Source organism: Gymnodraco acuticeps, unplaced genomic scaffold (assembly GCF_902827175.1).
Source record: "Gymnodraco acuticeps unplaced genomic scaffold, fGymAcu1.1, whole genome shotgun sequence".
Taxonomy (NCBI): domain Eukaryota; kingdom Metazoa; phylum Chordata; class Actinopteri; order Perciformes; family Bathydraconidae; genus Gymnodraco; species Gymnodraco acuticeps.
Window position 1 is genome coordinate 979,254 of NW_022992222.1, and position 23,058 is coordinate 1,002,311.

The 23,058-nt window shown below is 39.9% G+C and overlaps 1 protein-coding gene across 1 annotated transcript in view; it reads right to left on the reverse strand.

Annotated features, from left to right (window-relative positions):
* Positions 1 to 23,058, reverse strand: part of alk (ALK receptor tyrosine kinase) — a 516,591-nt gene that overhangs the window by 275,534 nt on the left and 217,999 nt on the right. The window contains 1 exon segment of the mRNA XM_034205980.1: positions 17,232 to 17,366. Coding sequence (XP_034061871.1) covers positions 17,232 to 17,366 — 135 coding nt within the window.

A 23,058-nucleotide genomic window follows, 5' to 3' on the forward strand; every position in this document is an offset into this window, starting at 1 on the left:
CCCTTAAATCAGACTTTAGTTACACCTGAGTAAAATTCAGGTAAGGTGATTGTCAAGTGCCAACAATCAGGAGAGATATTTGATAGTTGGTGCTTGAGAAGACTAAACATGTATCTGCAATTGACATGAATGGAAACGAGTAATAAAGTATATTCATTACTCGTTATTCTCTACTAAAAGTTAATTAAAGACTGTATATTATGGCTATTTTGCAAATCCCTTTCAAGATTTTCAAAGGTGTATTGACATATCATATACACAACTACGGTGTAGTTATGCAATGAATGAAACACTTGGGTCACAGGTTCCTCAACAGTGCATTACAAGACATCTATCAATATGTGTGTACCTCCACCATTAAACTGTCATATTCTGCACATTTCTTATTCTATCTACATACATAAGAGTATAATTCATATGTATAATATCAGTTAAAATAAGTGCTTCAACATAGTTAACATTGCAGGAAAGCAATATATTAGACGTTAAGTACTTTGTCAGGCTTAATATTTATCTGTAGATAGATACCCCCAAAGTTTTTTTCTTATTTAAAAGAAGACCTTAATCTGTTATTTAATGTTTAAATAAAAGTTAATTCGTTTTTCTGTTTTGCACCTCCTCCTATTAATATCTTTGTACATTCTGCACTAAACTGTTTTATTGTAGAGATCACTTATAGTATCTTCTTGATTTTTTATATTCTATATTTATACTTTCCCCCTATGAAAGTATGTACTCTTAATATTTTTAACAAATAAAACACAATAATTCAATAATGTGCTTACAGGTACACACAGCCATAATAACTTTGTATTATTAGTGTAGGACACTTTTGTTTTCTGAAAATGTGTAGTTTTATGCATGCTTTCACATAATTTTACAGCATATTGCTATACTATTTCAGATTCAGTATTTACATTCTTACATTCAAAGAAAATCAGTAATATCTTTAAAAACTACAGTCCTTTTATATCAGCTGTGCACCGTTATGGTGTAAATATAACCTATCTGTGAATTAGATCAAATGTAAAAGTCAGCCGAATTAGTGTTGATACTGCAAGGAGACGTATTGTGTGAAGAGAAATTGAAGATGTTGTTCAATTGTTGAATATATTTATGATCCACGTCAAGTATTCAGTTTCGGCGGCATTTTCTCAGTTTTTCCAAAGGTCTTCTCATCAGGGCTCTATAAATAAAGAACTACGGCAGATCTGTAATATACAATGCAGCCGAACCGTGTATTACAATGCCGTTATGTGATGACTTTCAAAGAGAAAAGCAAGAGCGCTCGGAATTAAGTATTATTTTATTATTTTAAAATGTTTTCCGGATTTCATATCATATAAACAACAAATCCCAGCATGCATTGCGGCTAAAACATCCAATAAGCGAGCTTAAAACCATAGCTGAGGATCTTGGGTAATCGCTCGAAATGCCTACGTCTGTTTCCGGTTATTTTTATTTTGAAATTCAGTTCCTGACGGACGCCAAAAAAGCCAGAGATTATGGAATTAAACCAATAAATAAAAGCAAGGATAATTGTGTGTTGTTGGTGAGTAAATAACAGTGTGTTATTTCGAAAAGAATAACAAATTAGAAGGAAAAAAAGATTTAAAAAATACAGATTTCAGTATTCTGAGGCTCTGAGCCCCATTTATTTTCCTCACAGACGGCAACAAAAGTCCGAAATTATACGATTTCAAATAAAAGCAATAACTGTGGCTTGATATTGAGTAAGAACATGTTTTTATGAACCACACAGCTTCCGGTCTTCCTCGACCCGACCGGAGAAAAAGACGTGCTGCAGGCAGTAGAAATACATTGCTTTTAAAATCGTGCTGTGCAACACGAAAAAAAGGGGCAAATCGTGTTGGTGAACACGAATCAATAGATTACAAATCGTGTTGGTGAACACGAAATGCCGTGAGACTGGGTTGTATTATACTGCTTTGTATACTGAGGAGGGCAGTTCCAAACCACACAACCGTATTGCTTTTGCTGGAAGGACTCCATGCAATGCTATACTAGATCTATATAGTGCACAAAAAAAGCTTTAAAAAAGAGGAGAGAGATTTCAAACCTAGAGCCATATCTTTGTATGGGATTCATTTATCAGAGAGCTGTGAGAAGGACTAAAAGAGGGGAAAGAATGGGCAAGGGTAAGGGGTAACATTTGTCATGAGCTTATGGATCTTAATCTTTCCCTCCAATGCCTGATGTAAAAAAAAGGAAGACAAATATATGTGCAAGTGCGAGTAGGCCTACTGCAGAAAGCACACAAGAGTCTCTGATGTGACGAGCTTCAAAGACCAGCAGGGGATATGGAGCAGAGGTAGAACCTTGTCCAAGATGGAGGATGAATCAGACCGACCACTCACCTCAGCGGGTCCCCAGGAAAAGTAGAAATGTGTCTGATCCCATCCACAGGGATTCCTGCACTGCCACACATAACGTATAAGACTGTGTGTGTGTGTGTGTGTGTGTGTGTGTGTGTGTGTGTGTGTGTGTGTGTGTGTGTGTATGTGTGTGTATGTGTGTGTGTGTGCATGTGTGTGATGTTGAGGACGCTTTCTCACCAATGGAGGAGCCTTCAGGGAGACCCCATCAAAAGGGCCTAATTAATCAAATCGTGCACAGCTGCGGTGCATGTGGAACACTAGGCAGCAATTGGGAGAAGACCCACATAACCCATTCCAACATCCCACCGCTCTCCTCATCCCCTGACCTGCGGGGATTCAGTTGTTTGAACTGCTGCTGGCTTGAGTTTACTTCAGTTGTACAAATGGGTTGGCCGCCAATGCACAATGTAGCCAAGCCCAGGTAATTCCACGGATGAATGCGGGTCTGAGTCCGAGAAACATTACACACACTTATCCTCTCGCCTTCGTGTTCAGGTTGGGATCAATAAGCTGATTGATTGAGTGAGGACAGATATCTTGGCAGGCAGCGTGATACGGGTATGGGATCGAGTATGGTAGACAATAGCCCTCAAGAAACTAATCGATCTAACCTTTAAGGATCGATGATCCACTTAAGCCTAAGTGAGAGGCGTCTGGCAGGTTCACCTAATGTCAGGGTGAATATGCATTTCTGTGGCCCTGTGGCAAATAAATGCAGGTGTAATTGAAAGCCGGAGTAACAGTTACTTTTAAGGAGCTTGACAGAAACACATTTCCATGCACTCATTGGACATGCTACCATCAATGGAATGACTAGGAATCATCAGGACTGCCAACGTGCACTGGAAATTCTGACATGTTATTGTGACTTCATAATGAAAATCACAAGGGGCAACAAACACCGATTGGTTAGATCATTTCATGTTCCTTTTCCCTGTGACATTTGAAACAATTGGAACCACAGCAGTAACTCAGTAACAAAAGGATACACACCTACATACAATGCATACACTCACAACAGCCACATTTTGGGAGATCATGTCAGAAACATAGCACAGGGTTACTAATTGGCTTTTCTAAAAACTGTATACTAATTATATTAGAATGAACACAAGATGAGATTGTGTTTCTGTTGGTGAAAGGTATGCTTTACTCGTAATTGCTTCCTTCTGTTTGATGTATCTTTAAACTGTAGTTCATTAAACACAAGGAAAAGTGAGACAATAGAGAATGACAGTGTCTCCTTTAGCTTACACAGGTAATTAATTTACCTTGAGACAACTTGCCCGGAGTAAGCTTTTGTTTGAGGGAACAGCTGATTAATTTATGGCAACCATAAAAGGAGAAATTGTAAGAAGATTTTGGCAGCAAGTTGTGTATTTTCTTTAGCTTTACAGTAAGTGTATCACAGCAGTCACATTTAGCCTACTATTCAACAAATCTATTGTTGCAAAAAATAACCGGTGCCAGCAAGCACACGTTTTTGCCATCTGTTCAAATTCCGACTTCAATGTAAAGTGGGAAGGGCCATTAAGTGTGTTAATAGATATAAACTAGTTGTTGTAGCACGCCTCATCTCAACACACACTATTGTGATGTTATTGAGGGCCAGGGTAAAAAGTGGCAACATCAGAAGATCAAGAGTAAAGATACATTATAAATAAACACAACACGTACAAGTGATGGCTTATACAGTGCCGGTGCACTCCGCTGACATCGCTAAGTGAAGGGCAGTTCATTAGGAAAGCAGGGTAGAAGGTGGCCATTTGCTGGATTATTGACAATTGTATGGTTCTCTGATTACTGGACAAAACGACAAAGGGGATGCAGCAAGCTCATTGGGCCCGAGGTTGGAAGGTGCATTAAAAACTGCTCTGTCAAGGCCTCTTGGGGTCTCTGTGAAGCAGTAACCTCTAGGCTCAGAAAAACCATCAAGGTCTCATCATTGATGGAAAGAGAAAAGCAGCTTCGGCTAATCTATAACAACTCATTAGCTGTGGGTTATCAAGTGGCTGCTGTTTGTGAGAAATGAAGGTTGAAAGGAAAAGCTCTAGTGGGAGCCCTGGGGTCTAACTTCAGACACAGAACCTGCCTTTCCTCTTAGTATGTCTAATTCAGGTGCATTGCACATGGTGACATTTACGTATTGATGTACTAATTGTCTGTATAGATACTTTATACTGAGAGATTATAGTAGGAGGAGAGTATTTTCGAGGAGCTGAAATTAGTTCATGAGCTGGATTCAAACATCAATGTGTATTGTCTTTTTAAAAGTAACACGCTTTCCTACCACACTGTTCCATACTGTACGTCAAATCTCAGCAGGCTACAGTGTACACGCTCATATGACCGACCACACCAGAACAGCTGCTGTGTCATGTTGGTCAGAAGTGCAACAGACCTGAACATTTTATCCCAGAGGTCAGTGCTGCAGAGCTTTTACTCCATACATGATTTAGTTTGAACGCTCACCCATCTATTAACCTGGGCTTTAACCTTCAACCCTACCTGTGGGGTTCTCTTGCTACCATGCTAATCGGAGCATCACCTCTCCAAACACATAAGGTATACTCGTAAGAAGATCTTTTTTTTGTGTTCATGTAAAGTGCATTCCTCTCATTATGCCTAATCTATGATATGTGCTCTTCCCCCTCTTGACATCAGAATGCCACAGTGTGCAGTATGATGGAGTCCATTATCTCCTCATAATCTCCTTATAATGACTCACTGACTTCCTACTGTTATAACAGAAAGGGAGGTGCTTGGTGCAGCAAGAACACAAGGTAATAAACGGTCCCTCTGGAATATAGTAAGTGGCCTTGTTATACATTTAACTTAAACTGTTTATATCTTCTTCAGTGACATTATTCAGAGCACCTCTGGATCCCCAGGTATAGGCAGCACTTGCAATAGCACGTCCTGGTTACAAGAGGCTATGATAGGGGATTTGGAACCCTTGTGGCAGGGGCATTTGGTGGGACTGGACATCCACGATGGAGGAGATATGTGTTCCTGACTTGCTTTGAATACAAAAATGATCTTCCCTTTGTCTTCCCTTCGCCCCACATAAAGCATACAGAATGAGAACAATCTTGAGATAAAGATTTTCTGATGTGCAAAAACAAACATTTCACTTTCTCCTGTTTGTGTTTAGCCTAAGATTGTTTTCGTCTATGCTCAAATAAAAGGCTTTCTTTTGGATTATACTATAATATTTAATTACTTTGAAGGCTATAAAGTTGTGTTTATCTTTACCCAACATATTCTTTTTATGAACTGTCTGAAATCTTCCACCACTCCTCTTAACGTAAAGAGACTGAACAATGAGAATCCTATAGTAGATACATATAGCATTTTGCACATTCAAACAGATGACTACAGAATGTACTGAGACAAAGCAAAGCTTTTTTACTTAATCCAACATTTGGATTGGGATTTTTAGATGCAAGAAAACTTTTTTTTATTTGATGTGAATTGGTGCACATTGCTCTGAAAATACACACTCTCCCCTAAACAAACAGACGTTTTTTTTCAGACTGACATCGTGTAAATAAAACAACTTTTGAATGGTTCATATCAAAGCACCGGATTTTTAAAAAAAATAGTATTTTTATTTTGCAGCCATCGACAATGATGAATCGATTAAAATGTATTTATACACATGTCATACAAGGCAGAGATTTTACCCTGAATAATAACAAGCAATTTGGGCTGGAAGAAATGGGTTTCAATCGTTATTGGTTCAGTTCCAAGTTCCATGGGTAACATGGGTACATCTCTACTGTGATCAAATGTAAGATTCAAACATAACTAATAATTGTATTGTGTATATTTTTAAATGACCACTCTTGATTGTTAGTATATATGTCATATTATATTACAGAGTGCACAACTGAATACATTGCCCTGCATGTCTTTTACTTTCAGAGGGGAGGATGTGTATTTCGAACACTCGTGAAAAGAGGGCTTAATAAGGACATAGGTCACACGTTTTCACTATTAAACACCATTTTTTCTACTTTTTTATTTTCATGATGTGGTCCAGGTGTGCCAGACATGCTGGGTGACATTTGTTTCCCTCTTTATAAGATCACTGTTTCATTCTTAATGCTGGCTGTTGCTTTTTCAGTCAGGACAAACTGAGGTCTACCAGGCCAAGTGTGTTGCCATGGAGTTAGGCCTTTTCATCTCCTCTGTTTTTGCCATGCTTAACAGGTCAGGTTTGAAGACGATGAGCCAAAACTCAAAGCAATATCTTATCTCAAATGACAGGGTTATTATGTTTTAGGTCCAAAACAGATAAGTAGAACAAATTGCTTCTCATCCAAAGTAATGGCTCATAATTATTTGCTCAGATAAGAATGGTAGGATGCTGGAAAAGGCCATTTTGGTGCATGCATGGAAAAGCTGACCATTGATCTGTCCAGATGTAATCTTGCAGGGTACAGCTCAAAACAACAATGCTTTCACAAGTTTTCCATGGCTTTATTTTGAAACTTTGAGAGGCGTTGTGTTGGAGCGTCTAATAAACAAGAATCACCTGGAATGTTCTTTACCTACGTCGACCACCTCCCCTCCCTTCGAGGCGGCATCTGCAGTCTCCGAAGCCTGATAAGGATGTGTGTGTACAAAACACAACAAACTCTTACTGATATGTGATGGGTCCAGGCTCAAGGGCGTATGGCACTCTCAACTCTTTCCAGGACATGCCGGGGCCCTGCCTGCCAGTAGCTTTGCCGATATCTGTGTTGATAGGTAATAGATTAAGAGCGGTGAATCATAGAAACAGGAAGCGCTCAAACGTTTGTGTGAGTGTATCTAATTTAGCAGTGATTCCATGTCAGCCACAGCTTGTTACAAAAAACATGACTGATAGTGTGTTTAACAAACTTAAACTAGCTTTATTAAATGTCAGGTCTTTGGCAGGAAAAACATTTTTAATCAATGATTTAATCACTGAGCACAATCTCGATTTTATGTTTTTAACAGAAACTTGGATTGAACAAAATAACAGTGCAGCTGTTCTTATCGAATCAACACCTCCCAACTTTAGTTTTATGAGTCAGGAAATAATGCATAAGAAAGGGGGTGGAGTTGCTATTCTGTTCAATGATTCCCTTCAATGCAGGAAGACAGCGTATGGAAACTTTGATTATTTTGAATATGTGGCCCTTCGGCTGAAATGCTCCTCTCGAGCTCTGTTCCTAAATATCTATAGACCACCCAAATACTGTGCAAGCTTTTTTGATGACTTTACTGAACTGCTGTCTATAGTGTGTATTGACTTTGACCGTCTAGTCATTGTTGGTGATTTTAACATCCATGTTGACAACCCCCAGGACAGAGGGGCAAAAGAACTGTTTTGTGTTCTTGATAGCTATGGACTGACTCAGCATGTGACGGAGCCTACGCACAATAAGGGGCACACTCTGGACTTAATTATCTCAAAGGGTCTGAATATCTCTAAGGTTGTGGTGACTGATGTTGCACTCTCTGACCATTCCTGTGTTTTCTTTGAGAGCTCTATTTCTGTTCACAAAAATGTTCAAAAACAGATAACCACAAAGCGATATTTAACTGAAAATACTAGGGAAATGTTTACTCAGAATTTTTCTTCCACACTTGCCCCTGCCAACATCTCAGTAAATGAGCTAGTAGATCATTTTAATTCAAAAATTAAAAATGTTATAGATGCCATTGCTCCAACTAAGCTAAAGGAAGTGTCTGTCAAGAAAATATCTCCATGGAGAAAGGCCATGACCGTGAGAGCAGAAAAAAGAGTGTCGAAAAGCTGAACGCAGGTGGCGAAAAACAAATCTCCAGGTTCACTTTGAAATCTATAAAGAGAGACTTGGCCTTTATCATTTGGAATTGAAAAACGCACGACAATCGTTCTTCTCTGACATCATTACCAAAAACAAAAACAACGCACGTGCCTTGTTTGCTACCGTCGACAGACTAACTAACCCCCCAGTGTCAGTAGCCTCTGAATTTCTATCCACCAGGGCGTGCAATGATTTTGCCTCCTTTTTCACTGACAAAATTCAGAAAATCAGACAAGCAGTCAGTGCCTCTGCATCAGGAACAGCAAATGTGTTGTCCCTATCTCCACTTAACATCAATTCAGACATCATGACACAATTCCATCAGATTAATGATAAAAACCTAGAGGACATTATTCAACTTCTGAAATCCTCCTCCTGCTGCCTTGATATTATTCCAACAGGATTTTCAAAGATGTTTTGCCTTGCATGGCCTCAGATCTACTTCATATAGTAAACAAATCTCTTCACTCAGGTGTTTTTCCACAGGCCCTGAAAACTGCAGTCATTAAACCGCTCTTAAAAAAGAATAATCTAGATGCTTCAGTAATGAACAATTACAGGCCCATATCAAACCTGCCATTTCTAGGTAAAATCATTGAAAAAGTTGTTTTTCAACAGTTGAGTAATTTCTTGCATTTAAATACCTGTTTTGATGTGTTCCAGTCAGGCTTTCGTCCAAACCACAGCACTGAGACTGCTCTTGTAAAGGTCTTTAATGACATCCACTTAAACACAGACAGTGGCAGAACTTCAGTGTTAGTATTATTAGATCTCAGTGCTGCGTTTGACACTGTTGACCACAACATATTACTAGACCGACTGGAGAACTGGGTGGGACTTTCGGAAACAGTTCTGAATTGGTTTGAATCCTACTTAAAGGACAGAAACAACTTTGTTTCTATAGGTAAATACACATCTGAGTTGACAAATATGACATGTGGGGTTCCTCAAGGCTCCATCTTGGGGCCTCTTCTCTTTAACATCTACATGCTACCACTGGCTCAGATAATGAAGAACAACAAAATAAGTTACCATAGCTATGCAGATGACACACAAATTCACGTGACAATTTTCACCAGGAGACTATGCTCCAATTCAAACACTGAGTAAGTGCATTGAACAAATCAATGACTGGATGTGTCAGAACTTTCTCCAATTAAACAAAGATAAAACTGAGGTAATGGTTTTTGGAGCCAAGGCAGAACGTATAAAAGTTAGCGCTGAGCTTCAGTGTGCAATGTTCAAAACAACAGATAAAGCCAGAAATCTAGGTGTAGTCATGGACTCTGACCTGAGTTTCAACAGTCACATTAAAACTGTTACTAAATCAGCCTACTATCACCTAAAGAATATATCTAGGATTAAAAGACTAATGTCACAGCAGGATTTGGAAAAACTTGTCCATGCTTTTAACTTCAGTAGACTCGACTACTGCAATGGTGTCTTCACAGGTCTCACTAAAAAATCTATTAGAAATCTGCAGCTGATTCAGAACGCCGCTGCTCGAGTCCTCACTAACACTAAGAAAGTGGATCACATCACTCCTGTTCTGAAGTCTTTACACTGGCTTCCTGTGTGTCAAAGAATAGATTTCAAAATACTGCTGCTGGTTTATAAAGCACTGAATGGTTTAGGCCCAAAATACATTTCTGACCTCCTGCTAAATTATGAACCATCCAGATCTCTCAGGTCTTCAAGGACTGGTCAGCTTTCTGTCCCCAGAGTCAGAACTAAACATGGTAAAGCAGCATTCAGTTATTATGCTCCAAATATCTGGAACAAACTCCCAGAAACCTGCAGGTCCGCTACAACTCTGACTACTTTTAAATCCAGGCTGAAGACTTTTCTTTTTGTCGCTGCTTTTAATTGAACTATTCATATCTTAGACTGCACTGTAACTTTTATCCATGTACTTTTTTTCTTTTAATGTTTAATTGACTGCCATGTATTTTTTTCTTTTAATGTTTATTTTATTAGCTTTTCTTTTTAATGACTGATTTTAAATGCCATTTTCTTAATCTCTTTCATTTTTTGTAAAGCACTTTGAATTGCCTTGTGTTGAAAAGTGCTATATAAATAAACTTGCCTTGCCTTGCCTTGCCTTACCAATGTATGTCTTCTGGACTGTGCAAGGACAGAATCAACCCCTTATGAAAAGGCTCAGGACGGTATTCCCAGAAAGCTTCACTTCTCTTTCCATTCTGGCTACTTAGTTTAAGAGAAATACATCAGTTTACAAGGTTAATCTCCAAAAAATAAAATAAAATGGCCCATGGACAAAACTGTTAAATAATTGATACAAATAGTAGATCGTAATATATTTCTAGGACTGTTTTGCTGCTACCTTTTATTAAATACAAAAAAAAACTTCCTATCAAAGACTGCACTACAACGTTTATTCTTGAATTTTAAACATGCCTTCTAGCTTGTTCTCTCGGCTCTTTACACACTGCTTTTAGATGTATTAAAGTATAATTGTATTATCTGTGTTTGTTGAACTATCTCTTAATTATCTAATGTTTGTTTTTCTTAAAACACTTTGAATTCCCCTTTTGTTGTTGAACTGTGCTGTATAGATGCATTTGCCTTGTGTTGCCTAAGAATGCTATATTATTCATACATATGTATGTATCAGTTTTATCAGGTGGGATGGATGCTGCATTTCATTTATTTAGTCTCACACATTAAGGCTTCATTAACAACATCTTTGCTTGTCAGGCTAGTCAGAATAAAGTTGTTTCTTTGATTCATTTTCTTGTTTTGTGGATTTGAGATGTTTTGTATGTTCCCTTCGGCCCAGATTTTAAGCAAATGTCTTCAACCGAAGTAAAAAGCATTCCTCTCCCACTCATGTTGTCCACGTCGTTTACCTGTTTCAATCTCAAGAAATGCTCGCCCAGGTACAGTAGCCCATAATAATGTCATCATTTCTTGCATTCGGGTTGGATTGTTATCCTGCAATCAAACCGCTCTAGGTTCACTAGAAAACTGCCTGAGACCACCTCGTGCAAGCAGACTCGGTTCTTTAGTTAGGCACACGAGTGATTCCAGCGCTAACAACCGCCCAAGGGAACTGCCCAGCGGGTAAAACCACACCAGAGTCTGATTACCACTGTCTGAATGTGGGCGTGTGGAACGGTGCTTAAACAGTTATATCCAAAATACCTATTCACACATTTCTGGCAAATTATTCTACTAGAGACCATTCTGAAAATAATCTTATCGTTTGAGTAGTCTTTAGAAGATGTAGGAGCCTGTCTACGTATTTTTGTATTATTATGTGGTATTTTTCACTTGTCATGGGTGGTGGACGTGCATTGGAGCTTTGGGCGGAGTTAGTGTAGGTTTCACCTGGTTGCATTCATCTGATCACTAGTGGGTTTGTATGGAAGAAAGGGGAGGTGAGATTGGAAGTGACATTTTTCAGTTTGTATCTTTCAACGCAACAGCTGATAAAGCTTCGGCTAAGGAAATGAGATCCATAGTGTTTTCCTTGACATTAAAAGCCCTGAAGGATAGTAACAGTATCTTCTGTAAGCCAAAGCTCTCCCTACATTCCGCCTTTTTAATCCAGATTCCCATAATGCCCAGTCCAGCTAAGAAAATCCCGATGACTCCCCGAGTTGGCAGATGATGGACAGCCCTGGGGCCACTCTATTACAAACAGCACCAGCAAACAGCGTTCTACTGTAATATCTCCTCCTGCCAGTCAGCTCCAAGCTCCAACTCGTGCCACTCTATTCTGTGTGAGGGCGAGAAATCAATGTGTAATCATATTCACACTCTTTGGCAGCAGACATTGGGGGCAGACATGGAATTGAGATGACCCGCTGTGTGCGGAAAGGACACAGGAGAAGCCAAATGCATTCACGTCATTTTCCATCTTTGTCTCGCCTCAGCCTGATTCAAAATCTCTCTAGATTGTACTCGACAGAGGTGACACATTTATAATCAACTCGCGTGTGGCTCGATTGAGTGGATGTATATTCCCTGAGCTAGACCTCCCCCAGCAGTTGCAGTGTCACAGTGTGTTAGCCCGCCGTCACCGAAAAACACTTCACGGGTTAATTTGTCAAACAGATCCATAATTACTGCTCTGATTTTCCTTGATCTGAGTGTATTGCATTGTCTTTTATGCTAATTGCCTTGCTAAGGGGACTGTTGCCTCATGCTGTTCTTATTATTTACTTTATCCAGAGCACTGAGGGGGATAACCGCCCCCTCTCATCAGCCTGAGGGAGGAGCAGAGAGCTGCAGTCACATGCCACTGATGGCCAAGGACATGAGAATGATCGCATTAAAAGCTACACTGCATCTTACACATAAGATACAAAGAAAAAAATAGGAACGATTTTTATTTATTTTGCATTTGGATAATTAGGTTATTCTTAAGGTTTCAGCTTTATTCTCAAAATTGCGACTTCATTCTCATGATAAATAAAATCACTTTTTAATAGTGGATAACAATCCAATACCATATTTTCCCTCTTTAAACAACTCAGTTGTTAATAATAAATGTGTATGGATAATCTAAAAATAGTATGCTCAAACTGTGAGACAAGTAACCTACTGCCCTCACCATGACTCAGTTAAGCAATAATGCAAAACTCTTTGGAGCACGCAGCATTTTTGATTGGTTATCACCATTCAAACTTTTAAAAAGTTTAAATCTGAGTATTAAGGAAAAAAAAAACACACAACAAACTAACTTATGTTATTGAATAAATGTAGTGAAAGTATTATATTTGCATCGGAAATTTGGTAGGATAATAATAATAATAATGCATTTTATTTATATAGCGCTTTTCACAACTCAAAGACGCTTTACAGTATGAGGGAGGGTAGACAAACAAGGACAGGCAAACAAGTAAGTATAGTCAAATTAAAAAATAAAAAGGCAGTCAAGAGGAAGTTGATTGAGAGTGGGGGGGGCTTATGGGTAGACAGAGTTGAAAAGATGTGCTTTGAGGCGGGACTGAAAGACTGTGAGGGACTCAGAGTCACGGAGATCTTGGGGGAGGGAATTCCAGAGCCTAGGAGCTGCCACTGAGAAGGCTCTGTCCCCAAAGCTGCAGAGTGTGGATGTGGGAATGGATAGGAGTCCGGTTGCGGTGGATCTGAGGGACCGTGGGGGTTGATAAGGAGTGAGAAGGTTTGCGAGATAAGGGGGGGCCAGATGGTGGAGGGCTTTATAGGTGAGGACCAGAATTTTGTAGTTGATGCAATGGGAGACAGGAAGCCAGTGGAGGTAGTGGATAGATGTACAACACATAAATATTGCACTTCAGTACAGTTCTGGTAAATGTTTGTAGTTCCACCATACAGCATAAGAGATAAGCCTTTGTTTGTAGTGGCTGGACATGAAGGTTACCTTGGTGATCCGTCCGTTTGTGTGGGCAAAACTTCAACTAGCAGCATCTACAGTACGGATAAGAACCTTGACAAGACTGAGCTGCTCTTCCTTCCGGGAAAAGATTGTCCCACTCTTGACCTAACAATCAACATCGGCACCTCAGTTGTTTCCCCGACTCAGACTGCAAGGAATCTGGGTGTGACCCTAGATAACAACCTGTCCTTCACTGCAAACATAGCTGCTACAACCCGCTGCTGCAGATACACGCTTTACAACATCAGGAAGATACGTCCCCAGCTGACACAGAAAGCGACTCAGGTTCTGGTCCAGGCTCTCGTCATCTCACGCCTAGACTACTGCAACTCCCTCCTGGCTGGTCTACCTGCATGTGCCATCCGACCTCTGCAGCTCATCCAGAATGCAGCGGCTCGTCTGGTCTTCAACCTTCCTACATTCTCCCACACCACTCCGCTCCTCCGCTCCCTTCACTGGCTTCCGGTAACTGCTAGAATCCACTTCAAGACACTGGTACTTGCTTACCATGCTGCGAATGGATCTGGCCCTTCCTACATCCAGGACATGGTTAAACCGTACACCCCAGCGCGTGCACTACGCTCTGCATCAGCCAAACGACTCGCTGCACCCTCGCTGCGAGGGGGACCCAAGTTCCCATCGGCAAAAACACGTGGGTTTGCTATCCTGGCTCCAAGATGGTGGAATGAGCTCCCCATTGACATCAGGACAGCAGATAGCTTACACACCTTCCGGCGCAGACTGAAAACTCATCTCTTTCGACTCCACTTAGAGCGATAGAACTATTAACGAAGCACTTATATACTAATAAAGGACTGGCTTATCTAAAGCCAGTTGAGTAGCACTTGAAATGTTTGGCTCTATGAAACCTGATGTACTTATATGATTCTGTTTTCTTCAAGGTTGTGTCTTCCTGGTCGAATGTACTTATTGTAAGTCGCTTTGGATAAAAGCATCAGCTAAATGCAATGTAATGTAATGGATAAAAGAAGCACTGCCATTTACAGTAACAAAGCTTCAAAGTTTAACATCTTAAAGTGGTTGAGTTAGATACTGTAGAAAACAGCTCTAGCAATTCCACACATCACAGCCATTAAGTATTCATTGCTTATTCCATCCCTTTTAAATTGCATGCGCCAGTGAAATGTGTGGAGACAGCAGCTCGCCCAGCTCAATTATTCAAAACATGCCAACTGTATTGTGGCTAACTGAGGGCTGGAACATGATTATGCACATATATTTCCTTTGTACTCCGCATTGCCAACCTTCAATCATGGTCGGCTTATTTTTTCATTTTGCACATATACATGCATGACTACGGCTGTTACAGTGTCAGGGGGAAGGCTGCAAAGGCCTGATGTCCCCTTAAATCAGTCGTTTCATAGATAATATCTTTAATGTGTGCAAAACAAATATATATTTAATATAATTCGTCTGGTATTTGGGGATAAGCAATTGTACAATAGCTCAATAATAGTATGTTTAGGTGGACAGAAATAAATGTTTAATTAATAATGTTTTAAGGTGTTTTACTTTGCCTGGAAAATATTTATATATTTATATTTAATGTTCATATTAAATAGTTTATAGATCCTTACCGAAGCCTTACCTTGTACGGAAATTGTTAATTTATTTTATAAAAAAAGGGGTGATTGAAAAAAATATTTGTACACCAATCAAATAATTAAAATGGCACGGTTGAGAAACATGTATCTCTGGTTCAAAATTATTTTATCATTGTTTAAAGGTATTTTGAAATACCCATCTCATGCTCATAGAGAAATATGCTCAGCATGAACTTGAACGTAGGATAAAAAGGGGCAGAGAGCTTACCACTAACATTTGATCCGCTTGTTTCTCTGTGAGCATAAGATCCAGACATTCAATGACTTAAATTCCTTATTCTTTTAAAAGATATAAACAAATGTGTATGATTGTGAAAGTGTGTCCTAAAAATGTGTCTCAAAGCAGGAAAAATAGTCAACTTTTAGCAGACAACCACAAAGTCAGTTAGCCCCGGATTGATGGCAACTAGAAAAAACAGACCATTGTGATTAAAATGGCAAATGTCTCTTGGTTTGAATATTGTCCGAATCTTTTGGAATAGTGTAAGTAGACAACTGAACCTTTGTTACAAAGCAGGATGGATCCATGCTTTCGTGTTGTTTACACCAAATTCTAACCCTACCGTCCGAATGTTGCAGCAGAAATCATGACTCATCAGACCAGGCAACATTTGTCCAATCTTCTAATTTCCAATTTTGGCGAGCACGTGCAAATTGTAGCCTCAGTTTTCTGTTCTTATCTGACAGGAGAAGCACCCGGTGTGGTCTTCTGCTGCTGTAGCCCATCTGTTTCAAGGTTCCACGTGTTGTGCGCTCAGAGATGGTCTTATGCAACTAGTGGTTATTTGAGTTACTGTTGCCTTTCTATCATCTTTAACCAGACTGGACATTCTCCTCTGCCCTCTGGCATCAACAAGGCCTTTTCCCCCCAGCAAATGCTGCTCACTGGATATTTTCCTTTCTTTCGCAACATTCTCTGTAAACCCTAGAGATGGTTGTGCGTGAAAATCCCAGTAGATCAGCAGTTTCTGAAATACTCAGACCAGCCCATCTGGCATCAACAGCCATGCCACGTTCAAAGTAATACATCTCCATCCTTGCCCATTCTGATGCTCTGTTTGAATTTCACCAGGTCGTCTTCACCATGTCTACATGCCTAAATGCATTGAGTTGCTGCCATGTGATTGGCTAAATAGATATTTGCATTAACGAGCAGTTGAACGGGTGTACCTAACAAAGTGGCCAGTGAGTGTATACATCTACTTGTTAACACACTGTAATCAACATGTAACATAATAATGTTAATCAATCATGATTACAGATCGAAATTAAATGACATGTTTTTGTTTTTTGCATGCTGGTGACGCCTTAGCCTCTCAGCCAAGCCAACAAACACATGCATACACACTCCCTCTGTCCTCATTTACAACTTAAAGTAGATACACAAGACAAACATAAATCATTTCTGCAGTCCATTCACAGCAACTGCTCTCCCTTACCAGTCACTACATTTCACTTTTTCCAATTTAATCTAGCACTTCACCCATCTGCTCTCGGACTCATGACTCATGAAAAACATTTAAGGAAATAAATAGACCCCTCTGTCTCCCTCCATTTCACCATTAGCTCAGGTCAGGAGATAACAAGACAGAAACTGTCTTCTCATATTCCCAGGTATGAAAATGAATGATGCCGGAGGATATAGAAGATGTGAAGGTGAGATGTCGCAGACTACTGGCTCAGTAAAGTAGATTCAGCTCTTTACCTGAGAAATCTGTGAAAAGTAATTTCTCAATAGCACTATTGCGAAACATTTCCAAGTGTTTTAGAGACCGTTTCTCCATTAACATTATTGTATAAAAGAAACCAAGTGGTTACCCATAATGCACAACACTACAAATAATTCCATTAAAAAAAATAAAAGGCATAGGAAAGTAATGGATGATGTGGAATGTTCAACATGTGCAGAGAATACCAAAGTATGGGAATATTAAAAAGTTTTGTTAAAAAATGAAATTCCCCTGCAATTGGGGGGAGGTGATACCTTCGTTCTTACCTTCCTCCCAGCCCTGGGGGCTTCCTGCCTTCTTATCGCTTTTCTTGTCCCCTGCAGCCACTATGCTCCAGGTGAACTCCGGGTTCCCCTCCTGCTGCTGGTCACATGTTCTGCTTTTGCCCAGGCATTGGTGATCTGGTAAAATAAAGATGAATTTTAATATGGAGCACTCCTAATAGGCCTATGTACAAAAAGATTACCATAGAAACAACAAGTCTTCCAACTCATACGACCAAATAGGTCGATTGTTCAAGCGCTTATTACGACCTATAATCACGTTTGAAAGTTTTAGACCTCTAGTGCTCCCGTTGATTGCAAACGCTACGGAGGGTCGTATATTCACAAATAACCCTCTCTGGAAAATCCTAAATTGTAGGATAGTTTGGCCATTAAAATGCTTTTTGATTAGATTTCTAGCGAGAAGTGTATATTGTACTTTCAGAATCCAGGTCCAGTGGATGTGTAGGATCTATAGTTTGATAGATATTACGAAGATGATTTGAGGTCTCAGGAGAACGTGTATATGCGGCAGCGTCCATGTAAAGTTAGCGTCAACCCTCACAGGGGGAAAACAGTATTTCCGGTCTCGAAGTTTTCCTAATAAAACCGTAATCCCCTCACTGTCAAATTATTTTAAAGCTATATCTGCAGTACTCATCCACTAAAAATATCAGTTAATCCTTAATTACACAACATTAATTTGTTTAAATTGTGTACAATGCTTTTGCGTTTTTCCCATAGGTTTTTCCCTTTCGATTCTGAGAGACACATTTCATTTTTCAGAGGTTTTGATAGGCTAAAACATCTACCTACCCATAATCCTCAGATATATTGTTGAAGCTCGGTGATTGGATGTTTTAGCCGCAGTGCACGTTGGGATATGGTGTTTATGCGATATGAAATCAAATCGAGAGACTGAAACTGTATTTTTCTTTACCGTTCTGTTTTAATTTCACGATAAAGTTAATAGTATTATTATGTTTGATATTATTATGTTTTATTAACTAGAACAGTGCTTCTCAAACTTTTTTCAGTAATGTACCCCCTTTGAAATATTTTCTCAGCCAAGTACCCCCTGACCGACCCCAAACATTTTTGATAGAAAAAGCCTATATAAATAATTACAATATAGTGATGTTCCATCAGTGTGTGATTTATTAACTACTTCATGCATGAATTACAACAAACTAAGGATATTTTCATCTTTATGCATGAAAAAAAAGAACACAACGAAAAAAAATGTAAACAGATTTTTCCAAGGAGTTTTTCAATTGAAGTAATATATGTTTAACAAACCAGTGAACAAAATGATATATTATGAAAAACTATAAAATACAATACACACATTTGACATGTTTATATGAGGACCCCCTTGGTAGTTCTAGGAATATTTTCCTCAAACCATTTTGTTTTGTTTATCCCCCTGCAGTACCCCAACGTACCCCTAGGGGTCCGCGTACCCCCATTTGAGAATCACTGAACTAGACCACTGTTTTTTTAACCCGCACCGCCTAGTGGTTAAAGCACGTTATTGCATTTTGTTGTTGAATATGTTATATTTGATGAAAACATTTAGATATTAAGAGTAGCCTACATACAACATAGGGGGAAAGTAGAAGGTCAATGATAGAAAGAATAGAAAATATCAAGAAGATACTGTAGTGATCTCTTCAATAAAAAAGCTAGTGCAGGACGTCCAAAGATATTAACAGGAGGAGGTGCAAAACAGACAAACTAATAAGGCTTTATTTAAACATTAAAGAATACTTTAAGTTAAGGTCTTCTTTTGAATAAGAAAAACACTTTGGGGTAACGTCTAATATATTGCATAGTTTATTTTGGCACTTGACAATCACCTTCCCTGAATTTGACTCAGGTGTAACTAAAGTCTGATTTAAGGGTTGTTTATATTTCACATCATTAATCAGAATCTGCAAAGTAACTCAAATAAATGTAGTGGAGTAAAAATACCAGGTTAACCTCTGAATTGTAGTGGAGTAGAACAAAGTAGTATGCTGCTGTAACAAAAACATTTCCCAACTTGGGATCAATAAAGTATATCTTATCTTATCTTATCTTAAGATGATCGATGGCTACTGCCATATTTGCAAAATGTGCCTCTGAACCTTGACAAGTGCATGTTTCAGGCTTATCAATGAACAACAGGAGGGGTCACAGACATAAGACCAGCTGTTTAATAAAGCTCTTCTGACCTTAGCTGTCATGTGGGTATATTAATGCTGCCCATTATGGACACAAGCAATTTTCACCCATTCATTAATTATATGTTTTAAATTTGAGTGTTTCCTATCCCCTAAACCTCCAGGGATGAGCACAGTTTAATACTGGCAACTTCTAATTATGGGAGATACGAAAACGTCTTTTAAAACTACAATTCCCAGTAGAGACGTGCCATAGAACATGTTGCGAAACACAATAGCCAGCATGTGTAGTTCTGGGGGGGGGGGGCTGAGTCCAGTTTTGGATAGTCTGCCGTGGTTACATTCCATTTCAAAGAGCTGTTTGACGCTCGGCCTAACCTTGTCGCACTGCCACTCCAACATCCAATCACAGAGCTTGAGGACTAATCACGGGGTTTGTCAAGCAAAGCGGATGTTGTAGTCCCAAATGATAGCTGAGGATTCTGGGTAGTGTAGTGTCTTCGGAAACTCTGTAGTTTCTAAACTCCGAAAAAACTATTTGTTTCTCCGAATCGAAGATTAAAAACACAAAACATTGTACACAATTTAAACCAATCAATGTTGTGTAATTAACAAGGATAAACTGATGTTTTTTAGTGGATGAGTACTGCAGATATCACTGTGTAGTCATTTGACTGTGAGGGGAATACTTCCGGTTTTATTATGAAAACTTCGAGACCGGAAAAACTGTTTTCACCCCGTGAGGGTTGACGCAGTGTTGTAGTCAAGTCACCAATTCACGAGTCCAAGTCACTCTCGAGTCCCCACTCTTCGAGTCCGAGTCCAAGTCCGAGTCACCTAGGGAGAGTCGTAGTCGAGTCCGAGTCCAAGTCCGAGTCACCCAAGAAGAGTCCAAGTCAAGTCCGAGTCACAAGTCTTCATGTATTAATCTTAGTGGATATATGTGTTGAAATGTAGCTGTAGCTCCTCTACATTGCTTTTATCCTGTCATGGTATACTAATGTGTCTATTGAACTGCTGTGAAGCGAGTGTGGCTACAATTGTTGTATTAAAAAAGGTGCTATACAAATATAAAGCTTATTACTAATAATAATAATAATAATTATTATTATTATCATCATCAAGGTTGAGTCCAGTTCCAATATTGCCTCCAGTGCTCCGTTCTGGCATCTTCAAAGAGCTGCTTTACAAATGAAAATGGTATACATTAAACACAATGACACAATGTCACAATTGAACTTATTTAATGGTTTGAAAACCCACAGAAACTGAAAATACATTATTAAGAACAATAGAACATGAGAAAGCATGCAGGGCTTTCTACGCAATATAAGTAACATTTTCGTTCAATTTCCAATTTGAATCTGGCTCGAATTACAAAGTCATAGAACCAATTCCTCTCTATGTTAGTGAAGTGATGGGGTCCCCTCTCCTACCATAATGTGGCCCTATTGGACAGACACCCAGTTGAAATTATGCATTTAGAATACTTAAAAAGCATCTTACAGGTGTACAGAAAACCACAAACAACACCAGCAGAGCCGAATGAGGCCAATTCCAATAGAGTGCCACAGTGACGCGTCCTAAAACCCGGAAGTAAACTTCTTCCGGTTCCTTCGTCAAAGAAGCAATGCATTTTCTCCATAGGATTTTGGAAAATAGCTCGAAATAAGGTCTGTGGTTGAGACACATTTAAGAGACAGATCACATGGAGATTATCCAAAACGTGATCTGTCTCTTAAATGTGTGTCAACCACAGACCTTATTTCGAGCTATTTTCCAAAATCCTATGGAGAAATTATATTGCTTCTTTGTCGAAGGAACCCATGCGCAGCTTACTTCCGGGTTTTAGGATGCGTCACTGTGCCACTCTAGTCTGGCAGGGAACTTTAGTCTGGCATAACAATATGTTTTTAGCTGCTAGCGTCAGGAGCAGATGAGCACCCACTCAGGCACACACACTTAAACATCCTTGTTGCATTTTAAAAGCATCAGATTTGACAACATCGAACAACTCAACCTTGCACGGTGAGGCCTCATAAAAATGCCTCCATGACTGAATACCCTTTCAATGGGTGCACTGGAAGCAGGGATGGAGAATACCTGTGTGGCAACCTGATAGAGGACAGGGAACTGGGATTTATTTTGTTGCCAAAACTTGAAGCATGGGTCTGAGGCCTGGTTGTCGATCAAGTCGAGGGTATGCAGTCAGCTGAGCCTGAACAGACCGACTGTTGGTGGAGGAGGGAGTCTTGCTGTAGTGGGAGAACATTCTCAGCTTCTTCTGAGGAGCTTCAGGAGCAGGAGGAGACACTGGAACATCACCTTGTTCTGGTCCTGTTGCTGTGTCTGCTGTTGAGATCATTTGCTTCTCACCCTCTGCCTTGATACAATCTGAAATGAGAGGGTATACTTTTGTGAATAAATCTGCTACTGATCTTATTATTTTCTTTGTGATACCATTTATAGATTATGTTAATTTGTTTTACTTGAAGAGGCTAATGTGTAAAAATGGCCTTATAATTGGGTAATTCTTTCCATAAGGATTGAGTATTCTTATTTTGGCTACACACACCCCAATATCTACAAACAGATAAACCACTTCTAGACATTCATGTACACATATAACTATAATTAATAATGGCTAGTATAAGTTAGAGCCTGCATACATATATAACAAGTGAACATGTCTCACCAATGATCTGAGTCATTAGCTGATCTTTGTCATCACTGTCCAGCTGCACATCATGTTTTAGCCACTGGAAACCAAACGATGGGTCCAACACAGATGCTATGAAGTAGGCAGTCGTGAAAGGAAATTTGGTGGGACCTCTTCCTTCAGCTGGCTCGCATCCTGGCATCTTCACTGCTTGGAAGATCTCTGTGAACCTTGTTTTCAAGGAGCTCGCCAGAGCTCTCACCAGGGGCCCACAGTATCTGACTCTTCCTCTTATTTCCTGCAGATGGCAGTGCAGAGAAAGAACACAGGGCACAACCACACTGGCTGTGACAGTTTTCTCTCCCTGAGTCAGGTCGGTTGCCTCCAGGAATGGGTCAAGAACTTCGATGAGTTCTTTCAGCTGAGCATAATCTCGCTGGGATAAGATGAGGGCTTTGTGTCCCTCTGAGTTCAACATATAAGAGAGATTTTGCATGTCAAATTTAACATACGCCTTTACCTGCTTTAAAGTTGAATTCCATCGTGTGGCATTTGCTGATGGAATTGTGGCATCCCCAAAGCAGGACTCAAAGCGGTCTTTAAATGAGGTGCTACTATGGAGGAGGCTGGCTGTGCGGGATAGCTTGGCTAGTGTACCTGACAGCCCACTGGCTTCTTTCAGACCATCTTTGATCACCAACTGCAGTGTATGCGTGAAGCACGACAGTCTCTCCATCTTGCAGTTCTGATCCAGAGCAGCAATAACTGCATGTTGATCCTCTGTCGTCGGGTCTTGCCATATTTCCTCCTCCTCCTCCTCCTCCTTCCTCCTCCTCCCTCCTCCTCCTCCTCCTCCTCCTTCCTCCTCCTCCTCCTCCTCCTCCTCCTCCTCCTCCTCCTCCTCCTCCTCCTCCTCCTCCTCCTCCTCCTCCTCCTCCTCCTCCTCCGTGCCTGGATCATTAGTCTCTTCCTCACACAGCACTGTAGCCTCCTCTGGTGGAAAGCT